This window comes from Heloderma suspectum, chromosome 2 (assembly GCF_057233095.1).
Source record: "Heloderma suspectum isolate Gila_16-S chromosome 2, 16-S_ref, whole genome shotgun sequence".
NCBI lineage: Eukaryota > Metazoa > Chordata > Lepidosauria > Squamata > Helodermatidae > Heloderma > Heloderma suspectum.
In genome coordinates, this window is record NC_139459.1 from 43,850,604 (window position 1) to 43,872,945 (window position 22,342).

The 22,342-nt window shown below is 39.7% G+C and overlaps 2 protein-coding genes and 1 long non-coding RNA gene across 11 annotated transcripts in view; 2 read left to right on the forward strand and 1 right to left on the reverse strand.

The window, feature by feature from the left end:
* Nucleotides 1-15,907, forward strand: part of ERBIN (erbb2 interacting protein) — a 143,110-nt gene extending 127,203 nt beyond the window's left edge. For all 6 annotated transcript variants that reach the window (XM_084833372.1, XM_084833367.1, XM_084833369.1 and 3 more), the window contains 4 exons: nt 925-1,134; nt 2,215-2,307; nt 7,962-8,036; nt 12,479-15,907. In XM_084833372.1, coding sequence (XP_084689498.1) covers nt 925-1,134; nt 2,215-2,307; nt 7,962-8,036; nt 12,479-12,583 — 483 coding nt within the window. In that variant the 3' untranslated portion in view covers nt 12,584-15,907. The remainder of the gene's footprint in view (nt 1-924; nt 1,135-2,214; nt 2,308-7,961; nt 8,037-12,478) is intronic.
* A 97-nt stretch (nt 15,908-16,004) lies between these two features.
* LOC146352144 (uncharacterized) lies at nt 16,005-20,474 on the reverse strand. Its single transcript, XR_014787614.1, has 2 exons — nt 19,958-20,474; nt 16,005-17,264 (listed from the first exon to the last, which is right to left on the reverse strand). It is a non-coding gene; the product is annotated as an uncharacterized LOC146352144 (long non-coding RNA).
* The window catches only part of SREK1 (splicing regulatory glutamic acid and lysine rich protein 1), a 41,805-nt gene continuing 39,702 nt past the window's right edge, over nt 20,240-22,342 (forward strand). For all 4 annotated transcript variants that reach the window (XM_084833376.1, XM_084833378.1, XM_084833373.1 and 1 more), the window contains exon 1: nt 20,240-20,425. Coding sequence is in view for 2 of the 4 variants with exons in the window: in XM_084833373.1 (XP_084689499.1) it covers nt 20,265-20,425 (161 nt within the window). In the remaining 2 variants the exon portion in view is untranslated. The remainder of the gene's footprint in view (nt 20,426-22,342) is intronic.

Genomic DNA, 22,342 nt, shown 5'->3' on the forward strand with positions numbered 1-22,342 from the left:
TATGTAATTATTACAAATATATATTTGTAATAATTGTAATAAATATATTACAAATATATTCTATAACATAGCTGAACTGCTTACATTAGATCTTCCTAAAACTTTCTACTCCTACCATCACTTTTACTTGTATTCATTTACACTATTTTTTGTCAATACTTGGATATTCACTCCAATCACAAACCACCTCCTACCTGATTAGCCACATTGATTAGAACACTTTCTGTTTACTTTTGGCCCCATTTAGTTTTGTAGAAGATAATCTTTAGTTATCTGTTAACCGCTACCTTTTCTCTGAATATGAAGCATTCCTAGTAGAAATGGCACAAATAAATACACTGACAGTTCTCAGTCATTTTGCGATAACTGAATAAAACCGATAAAATATATGAGTATTTTCACCAGAACAATTCCCAGTTGATATCTGATATTGAGAGCCAGTGTGGTGTAGTGGCAAGAGTGTTAGACTGGGAGCTGGGAGATCTGGGTTCTAGTCCCCACTCGGCCATGGAAGCTCACTGGGTGACTTTGGGCTCTCTCACTCTCAGCCCAACCTACCACACAGAGTTGTTGTTGTTGTGAGGATAAAATGGAGAGGAGGAGGATAATGTCAGCCGCCTTGGTTTCCTTGCAAGAGGAAAAAAGGCGGGATATAAATGCAATAAATAAATAAATAATTGATATTAATTACTTTAGACCTTTACAAGTCTGTCTAGTCTGTGCTACACAAGAGTGGCGGGGGGGGGGAATCCTTCCAGTTTATTTTTTATTACAAAATACAGTGTACACATTTTAAAACAACAGCATTGTTGTAATGTTGTAAGCATTACAAAACTATTATCAGCTGAGCATGAAAATTGCTGAATAAAATTAAATATATTATTGCTGAAGAGAAAGTTGCTTAAAGATGTTTCACTTACTCAGGTACCTTTGACGAATGGGCAGATGTGCCAGCCTCCAAGACCTCAGGCAAATTATAGTCAAGTCCATCATACCGCACCCCTTACGTCTGTGGCAAGACATCCTTCTAGAGAGCAATTGATTGATTATCTGATGCTTAAAGTTGCCCATCAGCCTCCCTACAGTCAGTCCCAGGGTCCAGCCAGGCAGTGCCATGAGCTGTCAAAGCAAGAGGTAAGGGTTAAACTTATGCTTCAGGAACAAGTTCTCAGATCGCTGTTAGAATGTATTACAAGCTTAGTGCTGATATTTTGTTTACGTATTGAACATATATTTTACCTTTCTGCCAAAAAAGTGCTCAATACAGCTAACAATGGCAAAATTCTAATAAAAAGAGAAATACAGTTAAAACATACAAACTGATTGAAAACACAATTAAAATACGTCAACAAAAAGAAAGAACACCCAACAAGTTAGAACCCCCTTCAGTGGCAACCCAGCTTAAATGCTAGGGGCTTGCCTGAATAAACCATCTTTAGCTGCTTGTGGAAGGACAACAGCCAGTCTAGCCTCTCTCCATAGGAAGCTGGAGAGCCTGGCTGTGGCCACCGAGAAGGCCTTCTAGTATCCTCACCAAACGTGCTTCGGATGATGGTTGGAGCGAGAGAAGCCCCCCCATCCCAAAGATCATAAAACCTGGGCAGGCTTATATAGAAGAATATGATCTTTCAAATAGCCTGGTCAAAGTTAGGCTTTATATGTCATAACTAGCTCTTTGAATTGTGCCTGGAAACAGATCGGTAGCCAATGAAGCTGTTATAACAAGGGAGTCACATGTGCCTTGTAACTGGCTGCAGCATTCTGGATCAGTTGACATTTCCGAACACTTTTCAAAGGCAGTTCCTCACATTAGCCCAGTAGGCATACCTTTCCAAGCACTTCTACTGTGTGGTAGCCATATACTTCACTATGGCCCTGTGGATGTCCTCTGTCAGGCCCACTAAAATGATGGAAGCTTGTGGTCATTATTATTACTGCTACTGTCTGTGCAGTCATAGAGGTTTATTCAAGAATACTGCTAAAGGTATACTGCAGTTACAAAACCAGCATAAGCAATTTAAAACATGACAGAAATACAGTAACAAATTTTAAAAAATCAGTGAATTAGCAAAAAAAATAAAACAGCAATAAAGGAAACATAATAAATATTACTAATGCATTTAGTAGAAGTATGAGTGACTAATTGGCTGCTCATTTTCTTAAGACTTGAACATGTAATGTAGCCCATTTTTAAATGTTCTGTTTATATTTAAGATTCGAGTAAGAATTGAAAAGGATCCAGAGCTTGGATTTAGTATATCAGGAGGAATTGGTGGTAGAGGAAACCCCTTCAGACCTGATGATGATGTGAGTATTTAAGAGATGCATTTGTTTAAAATGTATGTTTATATTTTCTGAAGCACTGATTACTTTAAATACTCCTTAAGTGTTATTTTTTATTATTTAAAGTATATTTCTTATAATAAGACAACTTACATAGAATATCTTAAATCACTCCTTTATTATTCCTTATTAAATCGAACATAACACTACTAGAACTTACAACATAAGTTAGTAAAGTTCCAATAGTTATTTTCCCTGCTTTCTTTAAACTTTATTTACATGTGCTTTTATAAAATTTCCAATAATGTATACGGCTGTACATTGTCTTGTGCCTTGTTTCAAAACGTAATAAAAATTGAGCACTTTTCAATAAATCTGTTACCTCCCTGCATTTATTCCATAACTCTGATGTTTTCCAGTTTTAATATACACACCAAATTCTTAACATCCAGTCCATACTTATATAAATATTTATTATACATAAAATGTAACACAAAAAATACATTTTTCCTGTATGGTTGAAGGAAGTGATCTCTCTCTCTCTCTCTCTCTCTCTCGCTCAATCTGTGTGTGTGTGTGTGTGTGTGTGTGTGAGAGAGAGAGAGAGACAGACAGAGAGAGAGAGAGAGAGAGAGAGATGGGGGGAAACAAAGTTTTCTTGAACCACACAAATAATAATTTATTTATTTAAGATATTTATCCCTGATTTTCCCTTCTAAAAAAGTAGTCACTCAAAGCATCTTTCAAAGTATAAAAGCATAAAAACAATAGCTAAACATTAAACAAATTAACAAGCTAAAAGCAAACACAAAAGATGAAAGCCAATAGAATATTAAGCAACAGCAAATGCTTGTTTAAAGAGAAATGCCTTTACTTGCTGGCAGAATACAGATGAAAGTGGAAGATGACCTTCTTGGAGTACAGAGCAGTAATGTATTCTTTAAAATATCCACAATAATGTGCGTGTGTGTGTGCACAAGCATGCATGTGCACACACGCACACACACTAGATAGGTATAGATCGTTGCAGGTCTGCATATATACACACACACACACATACACACAGGACGTGCAATGATACATTGCTGTGTATCCTTATCTCTTAACAGGGTGCCAATGAGCTAGCCTTACTCTCCTTCAGGATACTATAAGCTGTAAGGATCTATAGCAGGGGATTCCCTCTGCCCCCTCCCCCCTGCATTTCACATTTCCAACTGACATTTAATATTTCACTGCCGCTGTAATTTTCAGTCTTCATTTGGCTGCTTTTGGAGGTGTTTTGTTTAGGTTTTTAAAAAAGTATTTTCTTCTGCATTTTTGCAAACCTTAGGGTTCCATTGAACGTGCTCATACCTTCCTTTTGTTTCTCACTGACCCCATTTTGGCTCCATTAAAAAAGTGAAGATTTTGTTTTTCCACAAGATATCATCATATAACTTTACATCACCATAATGAAGTGGAAAAGGCAAATGACATACATTATTTCTATTTTCTGCTTGTGTCACAGTATCTTTTGCTGTATGCAGATATTACTTTTTATTACGCTTCCGCATCACCTATTGGTGTGGCAAACCCTTTTCAGAGTTTGCTTCACTATGTCAGGAACAAAATGAAATGATATGTATGCATCTTTACACAATGTTCTTTCATCCTATCACTCTGTTGATGTTCAAATATTAAAAAGGCTCTCTGAAAGGAGTAATGATTTTCTAGGATCCCCTTCCTATGAGAATAAGAAGAAATAATAAATCTGCACTTGCAGATTTATATTAGGAATCACCTCCTATGGTAGAAATAGTTTGACAATGCAAAATGATGTCCAGAATCTTGTTCACTGGAGCTTTTAAGAAAGAGATTGGATGTGCTTCTCTCAGATAGTTTATGGCCACAATCCAGAAAATTATATGTGCAGCAGGATCTTTATTTTAAAATCAGCCCCGTTTTGGAAACTAGGGTAGTTTCCAAAAAATGTATGTATGGTGTGGTACAAAGAAGAGAAGTCTGGCAGGCCTTTCAATTTTATCACCTAAACGAATTCTGTGTATTGTGGCTTACAACTACTCAAAATGCACAGCTCCTCTTGCCTAGGAAAATTATAGATCTTTATAGGATTGGTGGCTTTTAGTGTGGTGTGGGTTTGGTTACTTTTAGAGAAGAGAATACAGTTTGGTTCTGGGGCCAATTTAGTGCTGGAAGATGAGTTAGATGTCTGCGCATAGCAAAAGACCTTGGAAAGCAAGGAGAAAAGCACTGCCTAAGTAAATGTACTACTTTTACATGAAGTTAGCAAAGCAGGTTAATAAATCAGACTTGACACAATGCTGTCTTCTATCGTATTGTAATTAATGTCACATACATTATTTATTCTGTTCTATGAGATACAAATCTTACATTCCTAGGGTTATGGGAGAAAATAACAAATGAAATTAGTTACAATAGGATATACAATAGATAAAGGACAGACAGTGTTTTTTTTCAGTTTTATTAACCCATTTGATTTGGCAGACTTCATGTCAGAGTCATACAAATTTGTTACTGTAATAAATAAAATTGTTGTCTTTTCAGTGTGGCTTGGAAGCATGTGGGAAGCACAGTCCTCATGTGTTTCTCCAAGTTAACAGCTTTCACAGGATGGTCTATTCCTGGGAAGACATAGCAACAACTAAGTTACCCAGCACTTCCTAGTATGCTGGTCTAGTAGAAGAAAATATTTCAATGCTGGCAGACCCAGCAATAGACACACACACACCTCTCTCTCTCTCTCTCTCTCTCTCTCTCTCTCTCTCTCTCACACACACACACACACACACACACACACACAGAAAACCCATAAGATCTGTTGCCTATGTAGTAAATGGCCAACCACCATTCCAATGAATCTTTTCATCAGGCTTTAATAAATCCACTCATCACACTTGCCGTGGTGAGTGTGGAGCTACTCTTTGACAAGTATAGATCTACCCTTTGGTGAGTGTGATGAGTGGGCAGTCTTCCTCACAAATTTAGAGCTGGGGAAGTGGGCAAGGATTGTTCCAGCTTGAAAGTTGGAAGGAAGGCTGGAAGTAGTTTATCAGCTTTGGGCAAAGTCCCCAAGAGCCTTTGCAACAACAGGGTCACTTTCCAGAGCAGAAAAAGGTAGATGGCGCTTCTCACTGGTGGTGTATATTTATTTGTGAACTATGGATTGGGGCCAGTCTAGCATAATGGCTTATTAGAATTTTAAAAACGGGTATACAAAGCAAGTGTATATTTACAATTATGATATCCCTTATCTTTTTTTAAATTAATATTTTATTGTGATTTTTACAAAACAAGACAGACTGAAAACATTACAAAACCTAAAAAAAAGATCGAAATAAAAATACAACATGTTCAAAATCCTCAGTTTCTAACATTACAATATTCAGGAGGGAAAAGGTTACATATAAACTTCAGTAAAAGCAGACCAAATATCTGCATATAAGCCCATTTGCAAGTTAGGCCTATATATCACTCTTTCAAATGTTGCTAGTGTTGTTAAGTCTTCAGTCCATTGCGTTATAGGCAGTGAGCTTTTATCCTTCCAATATCGTAGTATCAGTCTTTTAGCAACCGAAAGGGTGCGAAAAATCCATTTACGCTGACCATGTGTTACATTCCAAGAAGAGGTAAGTAGTTTAAAAGAACATTTAAATCAGTAAATATTGAAGAGCTTTCCAATACAAAATTTATCCGTACAATAACTTCCTCCCAAAAGGAGGTGGCCATTGGGCATTTCTAAAAGATATGAACAAAAGAAGCATTAACTGTATTACGCCTCCAACAATTAGCCGAATTTGACAAGCCTGTACTAAAAAGACATTGTGGCATCCAATAGACCCAAAACGAGCTTTTGCTGAATAAGGCATAACCGAAGATCCATTGAAATATCCGATACAGATGCCAAAATGGCAGTCCATTGATAAAGCAAAATAGGACACTCCAATTCCCTGTTCCATTCCTGCTGTAAACCACTTGTGTCATATTTATTCATTGATAATAGATGTTTATAAACATGAATCATAGGTCGATACATCTGATCAACTTCAATAAGTAGTTCCAATAATGAAGGAGACTCCGAGGCAGTAAAAGCAGCAGGACCGAATCTAGATACCAACAAATGTTTCAGTTGCAAGTACTGCCATTCTGCTGAAGCTGGCAGATCAAATTGATCCCGCAAAGTTGAAAATACCAAAAACTCATAATCAGCCCCCACTAATTGATCTAAAGTAAAGATCTTCTTATCTGTCCAGGTCCACCATAAAAACATTTTCTTGCCAATTCTTAAATCTGGATTTCCCCACAAAGTCAATTTAGTAATGGGAAAAAAGATCACACTGTAATTAACGTGACATTATATGCCATACTTCCCTAACTGCCAAAATTGTGGGAGGAGCTCTGTCTACCTCAATATGCCGAGAACCTAATGCCATCCATTTAAGGAGAGGCTCCAGACAAGAAGATTCCAACATGGAGGAAAATCTAATTTGAGTGGAAAAGACCAAAATTTAGTAGATGTCAGCAAATAGGCCCAATGGTACATAGCTAGATCCGGAAAACCGAACCCGCCTTCATTAATTGGAAGTTGCATCCTTTTTAAAGATATTCTTGGTGGAGAGGAACCCCAAAAGAATTACAAAACAAAGCATTGAGTTTTTGGAAATATTTGCCAGGTATAAGTATAGGGATCCCATGTATAACATAAATAATTCAGGGTATGGTATTCATCTTAAGTGAATTCAATTTATGTTTGGAACCCCTGGCATTTGCTATTAGACAAAATAATAGTATTCATGGATTTGTCCATTTTGGATTAGAATTTAAAATTAATCTTTATGCTGATGATCTTTTGTTGTTTATCTCGAGACTCCAGTTGTCGGTCCCAGCTTTGATGAAATTGATTAATACTTTTGGTGAATTGTCCGGCTATTCAGTTAATTGATCAAAGTCAGGAATAAAGCCGATTGGACATAGGATATATTCTAGTGTATTAACCAACTGGCGATTTCAATGGTGTCCAGAGTTTATTACTTATTTGGGAATAATTATCCTAGAGAGACATCTCAAATGATTAGTGATTAATGATATTTCATGAGATATAGATAGATGGGCATCTTTAAAGTTGAGTTTATGGGGTAAGATGATATCCCTTACCTAATGTTGAGGGGATTTAGCCTCAAGACTTTGTTTTCTTGCTCACAGTTTTGACATGAAATAGTATCAGGGCCACTGTGAATGTGCAATTAACTGACATTGGGGGATCAGGACTGGGCTATGGGATCTCACATATCCTCCCCCTGTCCCTTTCCTCTTACACCTAAATATCCCCCCCCAGTTACCTGGGGTCAGCAATATGTATGACAATCTCCAACTGAATTAAAAAGAGCTTGGATATCCCCTGAACTCACTCAATAAACCCTGGGTTTTTGGTGTGCACAGTCTCTGGGATTACGAGTTTTCTCCCAATCCCTAATCCCCAGTTAACTGTACATCTGCACCAAACCTTAGATTTTAAACTATGTTAGTTTTGCTTGAAATAATCATAATAGAAATAATTTTAACTCTTGTGCTTTTAACGCTTAATATCTATTCAACAGAAATAAATATTCATGTATTTATTTCAAGCTGAGCCACAACTTTTGTTTCCTATTTACTTGAAGGGTATATTTGTAACCAGGGTGCAGCCTGAAGGACCAGCGTCTAAACTGTTGCAGCCAGGAGATAAAATTATTAAGGTAATGTAATTTGAAGTAATTCAGCAATTATTCCTATTGTGATGTTATGGCTTTATCCTTATCTTTATCCCATTTGTTCCAGTGTTCGGTCTAACTTTCAAGCCTGGCTTACCCCTTCTATCTGATATCTCTATTCATTTTTCCGATACCTAGCTCTTATATATAGCAAATGATAAACCAGTTGTGGACTGGAGCACTTCATACTCCAGGTAAAGACTCACATGACTGAATATTGCTCCAGCTCATACAGTTTTTTCCCATGCACATAAAAAAATGACATGTTAGATCCCTTTCTCTCAGACACTTAGTTTTCTATGTGCAGGGTTTGTATGGTGAAACATTCAAACATGTGAGTCACCCACCTGCAGTTAGAAGTGGTCAGTCCAGACACAAGTTTTCACCTTATCTGCTGAAAAAACTAGATCTCAGTCTGATGGACACCTCTGGAGATAGCAAGAAAGTGGGTTAATCATCTCCATATTGAATTCATGCTGTGTTCCTTCTCCTCTGCTACCTTACTGACCAAGCAGTGTTTCTGTACTGCACCATACCAGCCCTCAAATTCTTTTTTTTATGCCTTACTAAATCATTCCCCTCCAACTTCCTTCAACAATAAAATCCACTGCAATCTTTTCCTCCCATTTCTCTTTTTCCCCTGCATCACATGTAACACGATGATGCCATATTGTCTTTACCTAACCCTTTCATATGACTTCCATATAATTCCTGATTGTCATCATTCCTATTTTATTTTATTTTATTTCTTTAAAAGGTTTATATATTGCCATTCACTGGAGTGTCGAGGATGGCTTACAAAACAAGATATAAAACACACAAATAAAACATAACAGCAACATGTTTAAAAAGGGGACCTCAGGCATAAAAATGTCTGCCTGGCACTGAGAGGATAATTATCTTGGTGTCAAGTAGGCCTCTTTGGGGATGGAATTCCACACACAGTGCCACCACTGAGAAGGCTGTCTGTCTCTGATTGCCACCTGTCTTAGCACAGATAGTGGGGATCACCTGGAGGAGAGCCTCTGAGGATTACTTCAGTGCACAGTCAGATTGGTATGGGAGTAGGTATTCTCCAGCTTTCTGGGTCCTAAGCTGTATAGGGCTTTGAAGGTAAGCAACAGCACTTTGAATTGTGCTTTGAAATGCACCCTATGTCACTGACGTTCAATACTGACAGGAAGTATTCCCACCAGCTAGTCCCAGTCAACAGTCTGGCAGCTTTATTTTAAACTAGCACATGGACCTGGCTTCGCATGGGCTGGATCAGCCTTTAGTTTGGTACAGCGAAGCCTTCAAGCAGACTTACGGAGCTTCTAGAGTTGGACAATTATGCCTGCCCTGGCAGCTACACACAGCCCCTGCCATGGTGACCTCCATAGCTCTTTGAAAGAGGAGTCTATTCACTTCATTCCCTTGAAGGGGCAGGCTGTCCAGCAAAAGAGGAGAGGGGGTAGCCATATAACTCCCTCCCTCAGACTACTTCCTCCTGACTTCAAACTGTATGAACTGCAAAACTATCTCCTGGTTAAGAAAGTCTGCCTTGTAGTGACTGGATATGGTACTGCAGGCTTCAACTTCATAGAGACATTTAAGATCATTATAATTAATGTGTTTTCTTCTTTGTTTGGAGCTCCCCTCTCTGTCAGCCATGACTCCCTTCTTCTCCACTCTTCCTTCTCTCCCCCTCCCACCACATAAATTACCAACATTCTTCTTCCGTTACCTGTGCAACAGGCTCCCCGCCCCCCGGGTATCTATCTGATACTTTCAGCTCCTTCTACATTACCCCCCTTCTTAATGGGATGCGCCTTCGCATCCATTTGCACCCTAAACAGAATAATCCTGCAACCATTTTGGACACCTACATGCCTGATGTGGTGTACCTGCAGTTTTTGAAGAAGGGGTATGGTTTTGTCTTTTTAAAACATAATATATAACCATAAGTTTAAAACAGAATACTGATGGCACTTCACTCCAAATCCCGAACTGACCTCTTCCAGCAGTTTTATGTACTGGTTGAATTGTTTAAAACATTTCTATAGTGCCTTTCACCCATTTCAAGGCAGTGTACAATTCAACATTATTTCACAATAAAACAATAATAAGACAGCAATAAATCTTTAAAATCCGTAAACAAAACTAAAAGCAAGAGCAGATTAAAATGCTTGTGAAAATGGACATGGTGCCGAAAAGATTGCAATGTAGGGGCCAGGTGATCCTCCTTAGGAAAGGCATATCTTAGTTGGTGAGAAATCCATCCCTCTTGTACTTGCATAAAGAATCTCTGATACAAGGGGACCCAAAGAAGAGCCTCAGAAGAAGACCTTACTGTACAGACAGGTTGATATGAAAGTAGATGTTCCTGTAAGAAGGTGGGTCCCAAGCCAGTTAGGACTTTAAAAGAAATTCCTAATACCTTAAATTAGGCCCAGAAACAGATAGGGTGCCAATGAAGTTCTTTTAAACTAAGCATAATCTGTATGAATCTAGACCAGGGGTGTTGGAATCTCTTTCAGCCCAAGGGCCGAATTCGATTTTGGAGAAGCTATCAGGGGTTGCATTTCAGTGGTGGTCTGGGCAGGAGGCAAAGGGGATTGGGCTGAATGCAAAAAGAGTGGGGTAAATATACAAAATAAATAAAATTAATGCCAACATATTGTTGCTTAAAGCTCTTACTGCCAGTAACTAAGCATTAGGAGAGGCATTTCAACCTTTAGAATGGGAGAGAGTGCACAAAAACTGGGAAACCACTGAATGATCAATGGTTGGGGGAAGGGGGCATGTCCATATGGGGAACTCCAGAGGTTGGATTTGGCCCTTGGGCCTGAGGTTCCCTACCCCCGATCTAGATCACCAAACAAAAGCTTTGACACCATATTCTGTGCTAATTGGAGTTTCTGGTTTTATACATGGGTAGCCTCATGTATAATGCATTGCAGTAATCCAGCCAGGAGGACACCAGAGAATGAATCACTGTGGCCAGACTATCCTGGTCCAAAAACAGTCGCAGCTAGAGAACCTCCGAAACCACCTGGACCTTTAGGGACAAAGCTGGATCTAGGAACAACCCCTTGCTGTAAAATTGCTCTCTCAGGGGAGTACAACACCATCCACCCACAGCGCCTCCATCTTCTTAGGATTCCATTTCAGTTTATTGGCTGTCATCAAGCCCATTACTGAGTCCACAGCCTCAGCACCATCACAGCCTCACCTGAATCAGATGACAAGAATAAATAGAGTGGAGTGTCATCCTATTACTCCATTCTCCATATCCTCAGATGATCTCCTGTAGTGGCTTCATACAGAGCATAGGGATGGTGTGTGGGACCCCATAACATAGGCCATTGGGTCAAGCACCAATGTAAATGTTATAAAACACGGGAGACAAGATAAAACCCTGTGAGACCACATAGCATAAATGTGATAGGGGCCAAGTAGTAGACCCCTAGCACCACATTCTCATCTCCAAATGACTGTAACATGCTTTATATTCCTTGCCTTGACCCACTGAAATTTCCCTCACTAAAACTAGCAACCAGACCTTCCAAAGATCTGCCTTCCTTGATCTCTGATGTTTCTGATGTAGTTGACAGTCCTCATCTCCTGAACAAACCTCAGTAATGTAGGGTGTTACATAGGTTCTTACAGTTTTGGTTAGTTGTATTTTCATTCCAGTCACAGCATTCCGAGCTGTGAGAGAGCAGTAGGGCGGAAGGCCAGCAAGCAGGAAATTGCTATAGTCTAAAGAAGACCATTTTATGGACAGTGAAGATTATTTTGGCGATGCTGAAAAAGAAAAAACGGCAGGATTTGACAATCGCCTTGAATATGCTAGAAACAGAAGTCAAAAGACTTCTACAGGTTGCAGAGCCTCTGAAATGTGAGATGACTACATCTTAAAGAGCAACAGGGAGGAATGGGGGAAATATTTAGATGCTGTCGCATTTCTCTGCCATGTTGAATTTAACATCTTGGTTACATGCTTACTGTCACAGCCACTTTCATGAATAAAAAATTGACACAAGATGATTTCCCCCTTCAAAATTCATGTGATAAAATGGTATTTTGAAAGGGTGCCCGTGCTGTTGAATTGCTAGTTCACAAATCCTGAAACTTTAGCAAACACATTTTTCATCATATTTTAGTCTTAGTGTGGTGTCACTTTCACATGGAGTTGCTTTTTGGTGATTCTGCCACATAATGGTTGTGTTAATTTAACCCTTAGAGGTATGGGATAATGGCTAGTGAAGAATATTATTTATATTGATACTATGAAAATGTTCACTCTTTTGTCTTCCTGTTGCATTGAGATGTAGTTGGAGCAGAGAAAGGAAGAGGTTATGAAATTTTAAATAGTCATATAAATAAAAAACTTACTAAAAAGATATTGCTTTACATTTATCAGGATTTAATTTCCTTTCCAGGCTAATGGATACAGTTTTATCAATATTGATCACGGACAAGCAGTATCTTTACTAAAGACTTTTCAGAACACGGTGGAACTCATCATTGTTCGAGAGCTTTCTTAAATACTGTGGAGGAAGGGATAATGTTTGCGTGATCCTTTGAAGGACTTGTGGGAAACTGAATATTTTGATTATTTTTATATATAAAAACTTTTAAAATTATGTACAGTGATAAAATAATGAACTTGTGGTTATAGGGGGGAAACCACTGTAAAGAACACAGATGAAACAGTTTTGGAAATGCGTATGGTAATAGACCTTCAGTTTTAAAGCATTGTAGCAATCAAATATCACTCCTCCAAGAACAAACCTGTGGTGTATTTTGTACAGATGGTAGGTTTATTTTTGGATAATTCATACACATTACTAAACTTCGTGTTCAAGGAGCCTCCATTGTAGCCAGTGGACAGATGGCAGGGCTTTCTGTCCTGTAGCTGTTGCCTTCATTTTTTTGTTCACTTTGTTTTAATGTCTTTATTGAAACCACTTCTGTAGATGTGGGTAAGAGATTTGAAATGTTGGCTTTGCTATGTGCATATTGAATAGATGAATGGGTAGATGGAATGTGCGGCTGGCTGGATTAATTTAAAAAGCCAGTTAAAATGGCTATGAAAGTATGGAATCAAGAAAGGAGGGGGGAAATGAGTTAATATGAGAATGTATATCTACCAATAGAAAAAACAATGCAATAAAATGTGAAGTCTTTTTAGAGAGACTATAAATACACTTCTGGGAGGTCTACAGGATTGGCTCATATCACATCCACTGACTGTCTTATTTCCTATGTATAATTAAATTTTGAGTGTTTTTAATCACACAACCTTTTTCATCAGCTATGGAGTTGTACTGAGAAACTACTCTCTATTATGAAAATCCCCAGTTTTGTGCAAAAGGGTGATTTTCTTCTGCCTTGTATTAAATACTCCATATTCAACTTATTTATAGTTTTAAAAAAAAAGAAAAAAGAAACTGAAATGGCCAGTTTTTTACTGTGTTGCCTGTAACTCATCACATATTTATATATCACTCATGTGCATGTTCCAAACCTCTAATTATTCTGCCAGAAAAAGCTTCATTCTTTTTAATGGGGCTTATGGCAGTGAGCCCTATGAGGATTGGGCTGCCCAGGAATAAATGGTTCAGGAAGGGTTAGGAAAGAAGTCTTGATTTGATTTGGCTTTGAATTGCCTTGTTTTGCCTTGAATTGCCTAAAAGAAAACACTGATCTGGTTTGTACGACACAACAGCCAACTTTGGGTTGATTTACTCATGGGGGCTGTTGTGTTGTGCTGGGCACCCTCAAATAACTCATAGCTTGTTTTAGGGTTATTTCAGGATTGCCTAACCCTCAAACAACCACTGCTGCCTGGGTCTGCATGACAGGACAAGCCACAGCAATTTGGGCGCTAAGCAAAAATGGCACCCATGGGCACGCAGCACAACACGACAGCCCCTGCAGGCAAATTAATCCACAGTGGGCTGTTGTGTTGTGCAAACAAGGCCAGCTAAGTAACCAAAGCCAGTTTTTGTGAAACTGTTGCACAGTGAAGGGGGAATTACTGTTGGGAAGTTGTAGGGCAAAGGGATGGGTACTTGGGGCCCACCAGTTCGTAATGATCTTTCTCAAAGGGCTGTTCCTACAGGTGACATTAAATGTGAACTAGACACTTCAGAGTCATTAAAGGGTTTCTAACTTTATTAATGTAATACTGATTTACCACAGGCTGCCTTTGTTCCTTTTTGTATAAAATATTGGATTATACATAATTAATTTTGTTTATGGCAAACATTATGTTTATTTTCCTCTTTTTCCTTAAATAACAGAGATGAGTTTGCATAATGTACTGGCTAATAAGTAATAAATGGTTATTATGGACCAGAGAAGAGTGCCATAGAAGACCAATAACTGTTTTTTTAAAAGGTAAATGATACCTATCATTGGAGCAATATTCAGTTACTGCAATTTTTAATACATAGAAATTGGTAGTTTTAAAGTGATCTAGCAAAACCACCAGCCTACTGTAGTTTTTGGAAAGACATGCTGGGATAGAAAGGAACCTACATACCTAATGGATAGTCAGTACTTTTTAAATACATAAACTCCAATGATATTGCACTTCAAAGAAGTTATCAACTGCATATTGTAATATGTATAGTTTTTAATAATTTTAATTGAAACCCTTTAACAACTCTTTGTACATTAATTTTAGTTTGATTTTCATTAATATTTACATAGGAATTGATTTTTATATTAGCAGAAATGTGCTGTATTTTGGTAAAATTCACTTATTTTCTGTGTGCTGTTAATCTTTTAAAAAAGAGAAACATAGCTATATAAAGGCAGGCTTTAGTGTTACCTTGCTTCTAAAAATGTCATCTTTTTAATTTCTCTACTTTTTATTGACAGCTTAAAAATTTACATTCATCGCTTTTAATTATGTTACTAAACTCAGCCTTTTAAAGTGAATATAAACAGATCAATCCTAATCTGACCTGCGACATAAAACTATAATTATGGGGAGGGGAAAAAATCCCAAATCAGAACTGATTCTTTACTGATCATGGACTTAATTTGTCTTTGAATATAATACATCAGGTTCAAATAAATGTTAAAATACATTGCATTTTGTATGAAATTATAAGCGTTATAAACTATGCTGTTAGAATTTAATTTGTTTGTATAACAACATTGCCAAAACTGATCATTGTTTGTAGAGAGAATTTAAAGCAAGAAACTTGGTGCTTAGTTTGTTGGCAAGAAAGTAGAAAAATGATATTTGAAATAAAATATTGCTGATGGTTATTATCTCATGAAAAAAGACATGTTTTAAATACATTATTCCATTTATGTTGGGAAATGGTCAAAATACTTCTCTTGAAAGAGGCTGTGGAAGAAGAGGCTCATTCAAAATGGAGGAAAACTATTCTGAAGCCATGGATTTGTAATGTTTCTTATCTTGTCAAATAAGATATATCTGCAAGCTTGGTGCATTTGGCATAGAATGAATAAAGTGTTTGTCAACTCAATATTCTTTTTATGACAGTTCATTAAAGAATCAGTTCAAATGAAAATTCTGCAAAAAAAAAGTCCCACATATTTATTGTGTAAATATATATTTTTTACTTTTTTTGACTGGAGTTACAAAACTGTGTATATACTTGAACACATCCCATGAACACCATCATAGCAATAAACAACACACAGAACCAAGCCTTTATCATTAATTTGCTGTGTACTACTTCTTTAAAAATTAATTATCCCCTTGTCAGCACCTATGTAATGTTTTTATTGATCAGCATTTATTCAGCGTTCCAAATTTTTGTATATAATTAAATTGTTTCTAAAGTAACACATGGAGAATAGATAATAAACTAATGCTCTTTAAAGCTCTGTGCAATTTACTGATTTCACTTCACATCTGTCTGGAATTTTCTAAATTGTTGAATCTCTCCCCTATGGCAGTCCAATAACATAGTTTTCAGATTTTTCTCTATTCAAGCAGCAGATTATTAGATTAGGTAGAATGGGTGAACCTAACTAAGTAAAGGCATAATTCCACACTGGCTGGCTGAGGAGCTCTGTCCCCTATCCCCAAAGATGTTTTTGATAGAGTGCCTGGTAGTTGAAACAGCAGTTGTGCTTTCATCAAAACCAGCAGTAAGCAACTGTAGATGGAGGAGGACTTACCCAAATCTTCTCATGGTAATGCAGTGCTTTGCCGTGGTGGTTCAGTCATACAGTTTTTCAGGCCTAAACTCACCAACTCTTCTGCTTTGTGGGACCACTGGGCAAAATCCAGCATAAGCCCTACATTGAGTAAACCTATCAAAATAAATGGAACTTAAGTCAGTCACAACTAACTTAAGTCCCATTCATTTCAATGGGTTTACTTTAAGTAGGGCTTAAGTTGGATTTTGGCCACTGCATCTGCAACACTTGTTTCACAATAACACTTTTTGGAAGGCTTCCTACTAGAAGACATTTTGAAATTAATTCCTTGTTGTCCAGCATTTTAACCTTACAAAACCTGAAGTAATGATACCTGAAGTCTTCTTGGCAAGTACAGTTTGTGCAAGCCCCAGTTTTTGACCTTTTCCTAGATGCAGTGCTGCAGAAACCAGACTATAAACTGCCCCAAGACAGTCCTGCTTTTGTTCCTTAAGTCCAGCAGAGAGATAAATGGCATGAAACCTAGCCTTCTAGGAAGCAGCAAACGGTCAAATATTTCTGCCTGTTGCCAAATAGATCCACACCCATACTACCAGTTAGTGCAGTCTCTTCTGTCTTGTGGACAGATGGGAGGAAATTAAGCAAGTACTATAGGCTGCTAATATAAGCCTATAAGCTAGGCTTATATTAGCAGCCTGTGGAGAACTTTGATAGGAACCTCCTTGGAGAACTGATATTCCAACCTTAAGGAAAAGAATGGCAACCTCTACAGCTTTCAGTAGTTCTTGTTAGGACAGTTATGTGAGCGTTGGTTCACTTCTTAACAAGTGCTGTAACACTGCCTCTTTAATCGGTAAGATAGCCTTCGGAGGGAGACTGCTTTAAAGAGTGACACATCATGTAATGCCATTAAGTCCCCACTGTGTTAAAATGCAGCTTCAAGTAATTGTGGATAGAATTGCAACCTTAGTTGGATATCCAAAGAAGTCCCATCTAAGTGATGCTGCTGGTTTTTCAACATCTCAGTGAGACTCATCTTGTTCATCAGGGGTTTTTTTCTTGTAAATTTCTGTCCTGAAACAGGAAGAGAAAAATTAGCAGAAAAGCAGGCTTTTGTTATCTGATAAACTGATGCCATTTTCATCTAAGTGTAGTTTAGATGATAGAGTTAATGCTATGGTTTATCCCTTTCCTTTGGGATCTATTTTGTTTTCCTCTCAGAACTGCCTTCCCCAACCTGGCGCTGCCCAGATGTCTTAGAGTACAGTGCCCATCACCCCAACTAGCACGGGCAGTAATGGGGCTTCTCCACATCTGGAGAACACCAGGTTGGGGAAGTTTACCTGAGTTTTTCTAGCCATATTCTTTACTAGTTCACACATTCTAGTGAGTTCTGTAGTTCTGGGTACTAAATAGAACATTCTGGTCTGTAAAAAAATGGCAGATACTTTCCTTGCTGTTGAGGTGCTTCTAGTCAGATTTACCTCTTTATAAATTTCTACTTACTGGATTAAGTATTCTAATGCAAAATTATTCACATGTAGTCAATTCTGGTACAGAAGGGGAAGAAATGGAAGCAGTGACAGATTTTATTTTCTTGGGCTCCAAGATCACCGCAGACGGTGACTGCAGCCATGAAATTAAAAGACGCTTGCTCCTTGGGAGGAAAGCTATGGCAAACCTAGACAGCATAGTAAGCAGAGACAGCACCTTGCCGACAAAGGTCCGTATAATCAAAGCTATGGTTTTCCCAGTAGTAACATATGGCTGTGAGAGCTGGAAGAATTGCTGCTTTCGAATTGTGGTGCTGGAGAAGACTCTTACGAGTCCCCTGGACTGCAAGGAGGTCAGATCGGTCAATCCTAAAGGAAATCAACCCTGACTGCTCATTGGAAGGACAGATACTGAAGCTGAAGCTCAAATATTTTGGCCACCTAATGCGAAAAGAAAACTCTCTGGAAAAGACCCTGATGCTGGGAAAGACTGAAGGCAAAAGGAAAAGGGGCCGGCAGAGGATGAGATAGATAGCATCACCGATGCAATGAATATGGACTTGAGCACACTTCGGGAGAGAGCGCAGGACAGGAAGGCCTGGCATGCTCTGGTCCATGGGGTCACGAAGAGTCGGACACGACTGAACAAGTCAATTCTGGGGGGGGGGGGGAGACATACTCAGATAATATCAAAGCAAACCCTGTCTTCAAAGATATTTGCCTCCTTTTTATGAGAGCAGAAAAGACCTGTAAGAGATACCAGCTACCTGCAGATTTTGTTAAAAAAAAAAAAAACCCTCTGCAATCCAGTTAATCTGAGACATCCCAAATGCTCAAAATTTAACCAGGTAATTAACCAATTAACTAAATGTAGCCCTAAAATTTGGATTACCATGAGTCTAGAAATGTGGAAGCTAATGTAAAAATACCTTCTGATCACATAAAAGATAAACTGCAAGATACAGCGCTTACCCTTTACATTAAAGGACTTAAGCGTTGTGGGGGAATGACTGGTGCAGGTAGCAGCCAGCTGGGGTCCAGCACCAAAGGAAAAAGTGCCATCCTGGCACTAAGGGGATCATCAGGCTCATGCAGCTGTAGCCAGCATGTGTGGACAGTGGTGGTAGGCTGTCCTGAGGACTTTGAAGGCTCCCCAGCTATGCCAAACCTTGATGCTAGGCCTAACCTTTAGGACCAACCAAAAAGTTGCAAAATCATGAGCAAACCCTCAAGCTCTCCAGAACTCTTCATGAAGCTGGATGTTTAAAAATAAAAATCTGGAGGGCAAGGGAAAGTAAAATGATCTTGCCCCAAGTCTACAGTTTATAGCACTCAAGATGAAGCGCAGGAGGAGTTCTGTGGACGTAACTGGAATGGCACACTGCATTGCAAGTCACAGTGCAAGGCACAGCCAAGGCTACTGGGACAGAATTAATAATGGCTGTTCCCCTTTACATTTGTTTCTACAACTGTAAAATCTAGTTGTTAACTCAGTTGTTTCCAGCTGTAATCAAATCCCTAATGAGGCATTGTTATACTTTTAAAATACTTTTGAAGACTAGGGGGAGCGTTAAGAAATCATACCACCATAGTCTGCAGTGGCAAAACCTACTCTACCACCTGAGGCTCTTAATACTGCTACATTGGGCAGTTGAGATGGTGGACAGGCAAACATTGGATGGTGCTTTATACAGTGAGTGAGGCATTCTGTATGCTTTGACGTTAAGACACATTTTAGAGTGGCCATGTGTTTTACTTGAAGGGCTGCTAGAGGACTGGTCTCTGTTTTGAAGACATCCTCACGACTGGGGAAGGCAATGGCAAACCACCCTGCTACAGTCTGCCATGAAAACGCCAGCGAAAGCGGCATCCCTCTAGGAGTCAGCAGTGACTCGGTGCTTGCACAGGAGGAACTTTTCCTTTCCAGTCCAAATCCGGTATAAAGATAACCATCAGAAAGAAGACCAGCAGAGGCTCATCAGCATTTAAGTTGCCCATCAGCACCACCTGGCCTGAACAAGGCACACAGGTCACTTGGGGTAGTAGTATTGAATGCTAGTCCTACTTAGAGTAGACCTATTGAAATGAATGGGACCTAAGTTAGTCACGAGTAACCAAAGCCCCATTCATTTCAATGGGTCTACTCTGAGTAGGGCTAACATGGGATACTACTCCTGATCATGGACTTCCACACTATGCTGAGATGTAGTGTATTTCTATTTAACTTATAATGTTCGTTTCTAAATGTGCACCTATATGTATAAATTAGCATACGCAAATCGGCCTCCTCTTTCGCTGCTCACGCGTCTCCGTTCTTCGGCGATTCATCAGCGGCCGCCGACATTTGTTGCCAGTCCGCCTCTCAGCCGCTGCATCGCGTGAGCCCAGACTCCTTCGGCCTCGTAGCTTGACGGAGGAGACAAATTTCCGGCACCTGGATGCCAGGAGGAACCCGCCTCCCCGGGAGGCTTGCAGCGTATGGGCGCTCTAGGAAGCGACGCCGTTTCTTCTTCATGGTGACTTCCGTCTCCTCGCTTAGGTGCGTTGGATCGGCCCAGACAGCGGAGTTGCCGCCGCCATCATGATGAACAGCGGTGGGATCGGGGTGCCGCTTGGCTTCCCGTTGACGCCGACTTCGGTTATCCAAGTTACCAATTTATCCTCGGCGGTCACTAGCGAGCAGATGCGAACGCTCTTCGGTTTCCTAGGCGACATCGAGGAGTTGCGCCTCTACCCTCCGGAGTAAGTGAGGCCCGACTGGGCCCTCGGGGCGATAGAGAATGGCGGGAATGACAGGCCTGGAGGGAAGGGGAGAGTTAAAAAAAAAAAATCCGGACCGGATGCCTCGTCCGCCATTTTGCTTTTGGGTGTTAAGTGACTCGCTTCATAGGAGCTGCATCGGCTTTATGAGAGGAAGAGTTGCCCTGAGTTAAGATGGCGGCCAGGGACGGTTTTCTTCCCCTCCCCCCCTTTTCCCTTTCCCGGAGCCGATTTCGCCCTAGTCGCAGTTCCTTGAGCCTTTCTCTCATCCTCTGGGCGGTGGTTCTGGGAAACGCCGCGGGTGTTGAGGCCTAGTGCTCCTCTGGGACAAACCCCGGGCCGAGACTTTTCTAGACTGGATCACTCTGCGGATGTAAAAGCCACTCGCCCACCTCGGCGTCTACGTTTAGCGAAGGACGCGGTAGAAGATCTGGTTCGTCTCAGGACTCCTTTTTTATTTCCCCCCGAATTTCTTTATCTGACTGCATCGCGCCCCAGCTAAAGAAATCGGAGCTTACTTCCGGAATTAGTGGTACTTACTTCCAAATAAGTATGCATAGAATGGGGCTGTAAGAAGCTGAAGATTGGAAAGTTTCCTTTGCCTTTTTTGTCTTAAGTTCATATTCACTCCCTCACCACCATTTTTTTCTTTTCCTCTTGCCGTTTTTAAAAAAATAAATGGCAGCGATACTTGGGCTATTTTAGGTACATATGAATGGGATACTAGTAGATTGAATTCTTAATCAATATTGTAAATATTTTCATAATCTTACATTCTTCGGGGGCTATCCTATGTATGTTTAGACAGAAATGAGTCCTATAAGTCCTACAACTCGCAGCACACAGCCAAGCTGTCTGGGGAATGCTGGGAACAGTATTTAATTAATAAAATATTGCTTGGCTGCCTTTCAGGGCAGAAGCCCTCCCAACGCAGCGTACAGCAATAAAATACATTAAGGGCACAATCCTATCCAGATAGGTGGCTGCCTCCAAACTTGGAGATAACCACCTATCCAAAGCAGGGCAGGAGAAGCACAGAGGGGATCGTTCCCTCCGCACTCCTTCCGCTCTGCATTTTTGGCGAGACAGCCAATTGAGGCTGTCTAGCCGCGGGAGCACAGACCAGGGAAGGAGGCTGCTGTACGACACATAGGATGTGTCTTACAGACATTTCCGCCTGCCCTGGAACGCTCCCAGCCACGCCCCTTTTTGGCCACTCCACGCTCCTCTTATGAGCATGGAGGATGGGGCTGTTCCACGTTGCCTCGGAGGCAGCGCGGAATTTGGGGGAGGTCAGTTTTCTGGGAACCAACCTTGGAGCACAGGCTCCAAGGTTGGTTCCTGGATAACACGATATCCTATTGTCGTCTGGCTGCTGACCAGGGGCCATAGGATCGCTCCCTAAAAAAGCTGTAGGACTTATTTCTGTCTAAACATGCATAGGATTGCACCCTAAATGTAAATATTTGCTTCCAGGTTACTTTCTTCCTGGTTACTTCCTAGAAGAATGAATGTGTGCATGCAAGGGAGATATAAGTAGCAAAGCCTATTCTAAATATATGTCAGATATGCATAACAAATGTACATGTACCTGTTGAAATCAAGTTCTTAATTGAATGCTCAAAAGCAGCTGAGATTAAAGAAATAAAACTTCTAGAAAAATAGTTACAGTACTTAGGTGGTAATTTGAGGTTAAAAAAATAAAATATGCAAAGCTGCTCAGTTCTGGAACTGAAAATGAATTCAAAAAGTGCTCAGAGGCACTCTTCTCTTTAATGCTAAGTGTATGTCTTTTCCACATAACTCGAGTTGGTGGATCTTGGGGTTCTAGTTTTAAATAAAAGGGGATCTGACAACTCTGACGTTTGCCCAGCCCGCCCTATTCTGTACAGAAATCAT